The sequence below is a fragment of the Chiloscyllium punctatum genome, chromosome 10 (genome assembly GCF_047496795.1).
Source record: "Chiloscyllium punctatum isolate Juve2018m chromosome 10, sChiPun1.3, whole genome shotgun sequence".
NCBI lineage: Eukaryota > Metazoa > Chordata > Chondrichthyes > Orectolobiformes > Hemiscylliidae > Chiloscyllium > Chiloscyllium punctatum.
This window is the reverse complement of record NC_092748.1, coordinates 28,405,125-28,415,693: the sequence shown is the minus strand read 5'-3', so window position 1 is coordinate 28,415,693 and position 10,569 is coordinate 28,405,125. Positions and strand designations below refer to the sequence as shown.

The following is a 10,569-nucleotide window of genomic DNA, read 5'->3' as shown; positions in this document are numbered from 1 at the left end:
GAGTTTATCTAGGCAATTCCATCGATAGACACTTAAGACCAGGATGGAATGCGTGCAGATATCTCACAGAGTTGGGCTGGCGGAGACTACAGAGGTAAACGTGGCAAGAATTATGAAATCCAGGATTCAAATTTAAAAGTCTGAGCACTTTTTAAACTGGTTGATAATGTAGGTTAATGAGCACAGGGGTGAATAGATTTGGATGAAGTTAGGCCCTCCGCAGCAGATATCTGGATGATCTCAAGTTTATTGAAATTAGAAAGCAGGAAAGTAACCAGGTCTCCAGGTTGGAAAAGTCACTTCTGGAGGAGCTAAATGGATGAATTAAGGCGTGAGCAGTAGAAGAGCTGAGGTGAGGTGAAATCAGGGAATGTTACAAAATAGTTAATCATAATGATATCCCGTGAATGTGGTTGGAAACATAATCTCGGTGAATTACCTAGGGATCTGAGTGTGAGTTTGTCCAAGTTACAGGTGATCATTTCCTGTGCTCTGACAGTTGATTATTTCATATTCTGTGGAATAATTTCTGATCTCACTAAATCTAAACATGATGACGATACTGGGAGGAAGTTCTGCCCATATTTGAGCCACTTGGCAGCAGCTTCCCCTGCCCAGGACCAAACTGAGTAAATATGAGTCAGTGTTTGATTGTGGTGGAGGCACAGGATATAAAGACTGAACGCAGCAAGGAAAGGGCAGAGCAAGAGAGAGAAGCAGCTCCTTTACTCTGAGAAAGCAGCCAGCTGATCACACAAGAGGCAGAATGAAAGCCTTCCTCCTCACCATTGCTGCAGTGCAGATTCTCCACTGCTCAGGTAGGTCCCAGAGAGAGCGGCTCCTCATCAACCAACGAGTTATTGCCAATGAGGTTCACTCCCTCAGATATCACCGAGGTTAGAAAATAATTCGCTGAAAAGTTCTGGAATGTTTTGTACAACTTTCCTTTTCTCTATCAACAGGAATACCGAGCCCTAAGGATGCTTTGAGAGCGTCTGTTATAAAACTGAACCAAATCACCGAGACCAGCAATCTGTGTGGGATAACCAGGAGAAGGGTGAAGGATGTAAGTGTGGCCTGGTCTCAGCCTGTTTCACTCTCTAAACTCTACAAGAATATTACAGTTTAGTACTGATGATTGAACAGGAGCAGAATGTTATATTAAAGGTAAATGTAATGTCACTATAGACCCAGAGCAACATAAGGCTGGTCTGTCTTTAGACAGACAAGACTGCTTATTGCTTAACCTGATGATCACTCACCTCAGATGAGGGGTGAGGTCAAGGAGGTGTGACCTTTATGTTGACCTCAGCTAGTGCGGGAATTGAACCCTTGTTTTTGGCATCACTTGGACTCACAAGCCAGCCATCCAGCCAATTGAGTGCTTTATTACATTTGCACTGATGGGTGAATCCCCCCCTGAGTAAGAGCACCAGATATCGTCAGACACTAATGAACCATTTCTCTTCTCGTTAGATTCAACACACAGGGAAATTGTCGTACAATGTGGATTTAACATTCTCCGTGAAAGAAACTGTCTGCTCCAAGAATTCTGGACTGGAATTTGATGATCCCAGCTGTCACTTCCGTCCCAGAAAGGCTGCTGTAAGTTCTAAATTGCTTTGTCACATTCGAATACTCATAGGTACACAGGTATATCATTGAATGAGCCATTTATTCTGTGCTACATTTTAGAAAGGGCCATGTGATTATTTTTAATCAACCCATTCAGAGATGTTAGGACTTGGGAATATGCACCAGTTATATTACGGAAAGGAGCCAAGTATGTTGCATTCCATCATCCAAAGCAATATGTTTACTGAGTATTGTTATAAAGAGTGTTGACAGTAAATGTAATCAATTTTGTTATAACAGGAGAGAGGCTTGTGCAAAAGCCATGTTGCATATTTTGCTGATGAGGTTGTCGACATTGATGTAGAGTGTCGAGGGTTGAAGACGGTTGACAGCAACAGTGACTCATCAGAATCGAGCGAAAACAGTATTGAGGTAACCTCACAATTTTACCCATCAAGGATAATGGGAGTTCTATCATTTCAGAAATTTACATTTCTCATTGTTCTACTGAGTTAATTATTTCAATATTAATATTTCATTATAGGTCAAAACCCAAGCAAAACCCCTGTCAATTGAGGAATCACCAAAGGTGAGTAGAAACTTACAATTTTTGTCAGATTATTTTCTTGGTGCACAGAATTATCAAAAAAATTAATAAATTCTAGTATGTAACTATGCTCAGAAAGGAGAATGAGATGTTAATTTGGTCTGGTTTGAGATTTGGCAGGACAGCATGTGTTGGTGTAGGTGTAGGTGAGGGAGAAATCCTATGGGAAGCGTTTATTCTTCCCTGAGAATATTATCAGCTGCACGTTCACATGACTGGGTAGATGAAAATGTTGGCATTAGGAGGACACAATCTCTCACTAATAATAGACATTATTTATTGGTGTGACTTAGAGGGGACCTGCAGATACATCACAATAAATTCCAACTGTTGGAGGATAGTCTGCATTTTTATAACCATCAACATTACAGCTCCATTGTTTTAGAACTGGATTGCGAGGGATTGCTCCACTGCAACACTGTGTCAAAGAATCATGACTCTGAAATTCAAAATGTTATCATCTCCTTAGTTATAATCTGATATCATTAAAGCTTTTGTTTGGAAATGATTGTACAGCTCAAAATTATTTGCACAGTGCTAAATACATAACTTAAATATTTTAATCCAGGTAAAAAGCAAGTCAACAGAAATAACGCTTGAGGACTCTCCGGATGTAAGTATTTCACATTGGATGTTTATCACTTTCTCTTCATCCTCATTAAACGAGACAGGGAATTATGGGTCGTGCCATGGGGCAAGTTGAGGGCAGTCTCAAGAACTACCTCAGGAATTGATTCCACACTGGTGCAGGAATTGATTCTACACTGTTGGCATTATTCTGTATCAGACTGTGAACACTGAGCTAACTGATACATCATTGGATAATTATTGACTGCCAATAGCCTGTTGAAACCTGGGATCATCACTGTAGAGTCTGAGGAATTGATGCATTGAATACCCACCTAAAGGCTGTGGTTGAGGGGATCCTGATACTCAGTTCTTGTTGGGTTGTTCATGGATTTGTTGGATTGATGCCTAGTAGCTGTTAGCTACTTCCTAGAATTTTTTAGATTCACAGAAAATACTTGCCACTGACAAGAACTTTAATAACAAGACAAGCACAACCGATGGTTTCATGAGGATGTTACTTTCCCCTCATCATTTCTTTATGTGGAAAGGTCAATACAACTTCCAGTAGTTTATCCATCAACATTACTGTCCCACTGCCCAAGAGTTGGTTAATTATTGCTGTCTTGACTTTCAGAGAATAGGAGTGAATATTTCTCCATTCCATTACTGAGGATGCACTCTTACCCATCCCAGAAGAATGTGGTGGTTGGGGCAAATCACTGAGTGAATTGCGGTGGTAACACACCTCCTCCCATCTCACCATCTCAGTAATTAGTGCCGGATGAACAGTTCCCTCTCCATTTGCCAGCAATTGTGGACCTGAAGTGGTCAATTCATGGTCACAAGGGGCTCAACGATCAGCTACCTTCCTGGCAGGTGAGAAAAGTTGGCAACTGGGAAACCCAAGTGACCTGCTGCCTGGTTGGGGAGGCCTCCAATTGCTTCACTCTGGGGACAAGTAACAACAGGGATGGAGGATGGGAGTGGGGGCAGGGGGAGGTGACTACTGAAACATCCCTTAACTCCGATACCCCTTGACATCCTGCCCTTAGAAACCACACCCCCTGGGGACTGAAGCATAAAGACTGACCAGCTTACTTCCAGAATGACCTCTAAGACCCAAAGGCTGATGGCCTCTGATTGGCAGCAGCTTCTTGAGAGGCAAGGCTTCACTGTTGAGCCTTGCAAATCACCAAGAAGCTGACCAGTCAACTCTTGGAACTCGGATTAGCAAGCTTTCTCGTCACCGTGGAATTCACCTGGGCCCAGTTGCTAAACCCCAATCCAGAAATCTAAAGTTTCACCAGTTCTTCATTTATAATCTGATAGTTTTTAAAGCTTTTGCTTTGTGGTGATCAAGATTATCTACAAAAGTATTAAATTATAAATTATAAATCTCGTTATTACAGATGAACAGCGAATCAACAGAAACATCAATTGAGGTGTCTCTCAATGTGAGTATAATTTGAAAGATTGTGTCAGATAATTAGTAATTTGAATAAACTAATGATGACTGGGCCCAGCTGCATGACAATAGCATCTGAGGCAGTTTTGTGAGTTTATTTATTTACTTTAATGTGGAGAGCATAAATATCAAGAGTTAATATTTTCCCATTTATTGTTTAATAAATTCAATACTAGTTACAAAATATCTCACTCTTTCCTGATGATAAACTGATTAATCTGAATATTTTAATACAGATGAGAAGCAAGTCATCAGAAACATCGCTCGATATGTCTTCAAATGTAAGTATAAACTGGGGAAATTGTGCCAGAGAACCGTCTCTCGAACATGATCATCATTAACAATAAACACGGAACTCAGACTGAACTCAGTCCATCCAATGATGACCATTGTATTCATTCTGTTCATTCCAGGAATACCATGAAGATTCAAGATCCCGACACGAACCAGGAATGAAACTTCTATAAAGCTGAGCTTGATGTGAACACAAAGCCTCATTCTGATTAAAGAAGATGTATCAATTGGACTTTATTTTTTCATACATAATGATAAGGGGACCTGGGGTTCCTGACTGTACATTTTACTGTAACTGGGAGATTTTATAATTTGTAAATGTTCTGTCCTTCGGTGTATGTTGTTATCTTGTGTTCTGTGGATCACATTAAAAATGTAAAGAGAATATTTACTGATGTTGTTCCAAATATTGTTTCTCATTTCACTGAGTGGATGGGAGCTTAGAAATGCACTGCTCGAACTAGCCTATCACAAAATGTGACCAAACTTGGCTAGTAGCTGCTGAAGGACTGGTGTTTCACACTTAAAACTGATGACTGAGGGCAGTCATGGGTGATTGTATGAAGAATGCTTCCCTCACTCTGTGGACTTTTAAATCATGGGGTTCTCTGGCCCTCAAGTCTGTGGGGAGGTACAACAGTGAATGTCATTTGGGATCTCTTAAAATTTTAGCAGTGGATAATTGACCCCTGTTTCTTGATTAACTGGAGTGACGTTGGGGAAGAAATCATTGAATAGCATATTAAATGTATCTGGAATTGATTTTCTCTGGTATTTACACTGAGGTCATTTTTTTAAAAGAAGACTTAAAATGTAGCAGTGACTGTAAAATTACCAAATTCCCCTTCATTTTATTCCATTACCTGTAGGTGTCAGCATCACCATTGACTTAATATCCATTTTAGAGACAAGGTGAAAAGTGCTGGGAACTAAATATGTGTTCACATAATACATTTGAAATGGTTTCCAAACATAATAGAAGTGATTTTTGCTCCAGAGATCGATTAATTACTCATCACAGAGTAAAGGATTCTTTGGGAAGACTAATCATAGCTTGTCTTGTGGAGTTTGAGAGTAATATGTATAAGTCCATCAGAGAATTAAACTTAAATAGACCTTAAATAGAACTTAAATAAACTTAAATGGGAATGAGGGACATATTGGTTACTATAGCTGAGAACATTTGAATAATTCTGTGAAGATAGATAATCAGTAACAGACAGTTTTTGGAATTGTTAATAATTCTTAATGAATACATATTCATTGATTTATAAAAACTGAGAAAAGATATTGATCTAATTGAAGAGGTTAACAATATAATGAGATTAAAATAAAGTTTTTTTTAATATTCAATAACTGTTAATAATCTGCGAATATGAATCTTAGAAATCAGCAAAAGATTACCAAGAAATATCATACAGTGCGGAAACCGGCCAATCAACCCATTGAGCTGAAAATGTGTTGCTGGAAAAGCACAGTTCCAAAACCGTACAACCCAGATGGCCTCCGTCTTCAAGGACCGCAATTTCCCCCCAGACGTTGTCGACGATGCCCTCCACCGCATCTCTTCCATTTCCTGCTCCTCCGCCCTTGAGCCCCACCCCTCCAATTGCCACCAGGACAGAGCCCCACTGGTCCTCACCTACCACCCCACCAACGTCCATGTACAGCATATCATCCGCCGTCATTTCCGCCACCTCCAAACGGACCCCACCACCAGGGGTATATTTCCCTTCCCTCCCCTATCAGCGTTCTGAAAAGACCACTCCCTCCGTGACTCCCTCATCAGGTCCATACCCTCCACTCCCGGCAACTTCCCCTGCAACCGCAAGAAATGCAAAACTTGCGCCCTCACCTCCCCCCTTACTTCCCTCCAATGCCCCAAGGGATACTTCCATATCTGCCACAAATTCACCTGCACCTCCACACACATCATCTATTGCATCCGCTGCACCCGATGTGGCCTCCTCTATATTGGAGAGACAGGCCGCCTACTTGCGGAACGTTTCAGAGAACACCTCTGGGACACCCGGACCAACCAACCCAACCATCCCGTAGCTCAACACTTCAACTCCCCCTCCCACTCCACCAAGGACATGCAGGTCCTTGAACTCCTCCATCGCCAGACCATAGCAACACGACGGTTGGAGGAAGAGCGCCTCATCTTCTGCCCAGGAACCCTCCAACCACAAGGGATGAACTCAGATTTCTCCAGTTTCCTCATTTCCCCTCCCCCCACCTTGTCTCAGTCAAATCCCTCAAACTCAGCACCACCTTCCTAACCTGCAATCTTCTTCCTGACCTCTCCGCCCCACCCCACTCCGGCCTATCACCCTCACCTTGACCTCCTTCCACCTATCGCATTTCCAACGTCCCTCCCCCAAGTCCCTCCTCCCTACTTTTTATTTTAGCCTGCTGGACACACTTTCCTCATTCCTGAAGAAGGGCTTATGCCCAAAACGTCGATTCTCTTGTTCCTTGGATGCTGCCTGACCTACTGTGCTTTTCCACCAACACATTTTCAGCTCTGATCTCCAGCATCCTCACTTTCTCCTCGAAGAATCAACCTATTGAGTCAACACCGAATCTCTGAAGAGCGTCCCACCCAGACTCAATCCCTCTAGCCTCTCCCCATTATGGAGCATTTCCCATGGATAATACACTTAATCAGCATATCCGCTGGTAGTTTAGCGTGGCCAATCCACCTAACCTGCACATCTTTGAACTATAAGTATGCTATGATGTTATGTTAACTGAAATATGAATATGAAATATCATTGAAAGGATATATATCAATAATTTGGGCTTTTTGTTAAAAGAAATACTTCACCAAGCAAGGAAGTCTGAGGGTAGCAGGAAATGGCATTAAAAAGAACATCACCTACTTCAGGTGCATAAAGTACTAAAGGGGTTTGATAAGGTTGAACATGTGCTCTTCCTTGTGGGACAGTCTCAAATAAGAGGCGTAGATAGAGAATGAAAGGAGATAACTTCAAAATTAAGATGAGGAGAAATTAAAATGAGGAGAAATTACTTCTCTCAAAGGGTTGTGAATCTGTGGAACTCACTCCCCCAGAGTGCACTGGAGACAGAACCAATCCATAGATTCAAGAAAGAAATTGATATGTTTTTAATTTAAAGTGGGATAAAGAGCTATGGGGTGTAGGCAGAGTGGTGGAGTTGAGACCAGGATAAGATTAGTCATGATCATGTTAAACAGCAGGGTGAATACAAAGGGCTGAAATGCCTATTCCCACTCCTAATTCCTGTGTTCCTATTTTTGTCCCAATGTTACCAGCGTCACTGAGTCCACAATACTTTCAGGCAGAGGTCACAAGACTCAATTTGTGCTGTGTAAAAACCTTCAGATTTGAACATACAGCCGGAAAGCTATTTTTCCTGGAGTAACAGCCTTTTCCCTCTCTGCCTTTTTATCTCCGAAAATCCTGTCACCAAATTTTGTGGTGTATAACCCCACTGAAATACCTCCTCACTACTAATGGAGACTTCCTTCAAAAGTAACCCAAGAATTTTTGAAGGAGAATCCAGAATCTACCAGCCCTGTCCAGGGTGAAACCCAAGTGCCAATAATTTGTGAGCAAGTGACTTTGGCAACAAAGCAACATTTGGTCAATGTGAATATTAATTTATTTCTAAATTAGCTGGTACTTGGTCAAAGTAATTCTAAAATAGCACTTGGTAGATTTTTTTCCTCTAAATTTGTTGGTTTCATGTGTGTACATATTTTATTTTACAGGCAGGGTAGATTAGATTCTTACACTATAGAAACAGGCCATCAGACCCAACAAGTCCACACTGACCCTCCAAAGAGTAACTCACCCCAACCCATTCTCCTACTTTTATCCCAAACTAATGCACCTAACACGATGGGCAATTCAGCTGACCTCCACATCTTTGGATTGCTTGGAGGAAACCCAAGCAACCGGAGGAATCCCACACAGACACAGGGAGAATGTGCAAACTCCACGCAGTCACCCAAGGCTGGAATTGAACTCAGGTCACTAGCACTGTGAGGCAGCAGTGCTAACCACTGAGGCAGCATGCCACACAATAAATGAGCCATTTGCATTGTTTAAACCTCTTGACATTAATCTTTACATTGTTGTGTGAGTAAATTTCGTGTGCAAAACACTAGCTCTGTATTTATTACTTAAGGAACCTGGATAAATTTGATCTCATACAGAGCTATATACAGTCCAATATAAGTAATAATGTATATTACAATTGGCAATATCCCCTCCCTTTTTAAATTCAAACTTTATTTCCTACAAGAGAAGAGAGGGACAAGGAAAGAAATCAGTTCACTCTTCTAACTCAATTGTAACAAATCGATAAAAGTGTTAGAAGTATAATATGGAAGTAAACTAGTAAAGACGATAAAACAGATTCTAAGAGCGGAATCTTATATTGTTTAGGTTCACTGTCCATTCGGAGGGTTTCATGAAGGGATTCTCTCTGCAAGATCCAACAAAGGACTCTTGCCACAGCTTAACACATTTGCCTCATTAACTAAATATGCCACTCCTGTGTTTGAGTCTAACTCCATTATCCCATTCGCCATACCCGGAACAATTTGCCACTGCTTTGATAATCAGAAATCTGGCAATGGTGCCAACTTTAAAAGGCCATGGTGCACCCAGACGAACACAGTTAGTCCGGAGCTTCCCTGTATTGTTCCTGACATTAGTCCCGGATGTGTCAGAGAATGCAATATCGGTGCTTTGCTTTGTGGCAGGGAACTGGCGCTGGAGCTGCTGGGTGAGTTGGTGCAAGGACAGCATATCCTGCACCCTCAGGACCAACAGGAAAGCCATAACACCAGACCATGCCAACCTGCTCCAAGATTCCCACCAGGAACAGTGTAGTCTCATCCACCGGGAGGTATGCACAGCCAATCAGGAAGGAGATCAATGGTATTTTCCACTTTTCTCTGACCCCTCACTCTCACTTTGCTCCTGTTCCTGCACCCACCTTGCATGGAAGGGAATTCTCCAGCATTTTCACCATTCTCAACCTCCCCCTTCCTCAACTGCTGTCACTTGTCCCAACCCCTCCCCCCACCTCCGATATCACTAACCCCGCATGCCCTCTGTACTGCTGATTCACTCACCCGTGATGCTTCCCCAGCTGAACCAAAAATAAGGGCAGCACCAACCACTTTCATCTACCATAATACACACCTCCCTCTCAATTCACAAGGAAAGCAGACCACCACAGGGCAGAAAAAGTGGTGGTGGGCTGCCTGACGTTCAGCTCCTCATCCCTTACACAGACGGACCCTGACCCTGACATTTCAAGTGGCTGACTGACCACCATACGTGACCGTGCCCAAGTCCCTGGTGTGTTATTGGAGACTGCCTTTAACTTGACTGAGGACCACTGACAGCCATGACTGGCTTCCTGACTTTGTTTTGCAATAAATGGTAAGGTTTACAGCAACACTGTGAGCCTGATATCTCTGGCTGAGGGGTAAGGTACAAAAAAGCAAGGCAAGGCAGGGATGGTCATGACCAGGTAAAAGTGAGGACTGCAGATGCTGGAAACCAGAGTTTAGATCAGAGTGGTGCTGGAAAAGCACAGCAGGTCAGGCAGCATCCGAGGAGCAGGAAAATCGACGTTTCGGGCAAAAGCTCTTCATTTGGAATAGAGGCAGGGAGCCTCCAGGGTGGAGAGGTAAATGAGGGGGGTGGGGCTGGGGAGAAGGTAGCAAAGAGTACAATAGGTGAATGGGGGAGGGGATGGAGGTGATAGGTCAGAGAGGAGGGTGGGGGAAGGACCATCCAGGTAAGTGAGTGAGTGCTAAGACAACAAGTGTAGAGGCTGGGGATTCAGCCTGATCCAGTCCATGAGCTGAGTGCAAAGTGTCCGAGCTACAGCATTACGATGATAATTGCCTTCATACCCTGTGATATAGCATTGAAGTGCAAAAGTGTACTGTAAGTGAATTGAAGATGTACACGAGGGTTCTTACAGGCTGGCATACATTGGATGCCAATCTCTGTTTATCTGGGATGCACATGGCTGGTGCTGACAGAGT

General features: G+C 42.6%; 1 protein-coding gene across 1 annotated transcript; it reads left to right on the top strand.

Annotated features, from left to right (window-relative positions):
- Positions 1–610: 610 nt before the first annotated feature.
- LOC140481751 (secreted phosphoprotein 24-like) lies at positions 611–4,684 on the top strand. Its single transcript, XM_072578287.1, has 9 exons — positions 611–818; positions 963–1,066; positions 1,477–1,605; positions 1,876–2,007; positions 2,120–2,164; positions 2,751–2,795; positions 4,162–4,206; positions 4,454–4,498; positions 4,631–4,684. The coding sequence occupies exons 1-9, from the start codon at positions 767–769 to the stop codon at positions 4,682–4,684; spliced, it is 651 nt and encodes a 216-aa protein (XP_072434388.1). The 5' UTR covers positions 611–766.
- Positions 4,685–10,569: the final 5,885 nt, after the last annotated feature.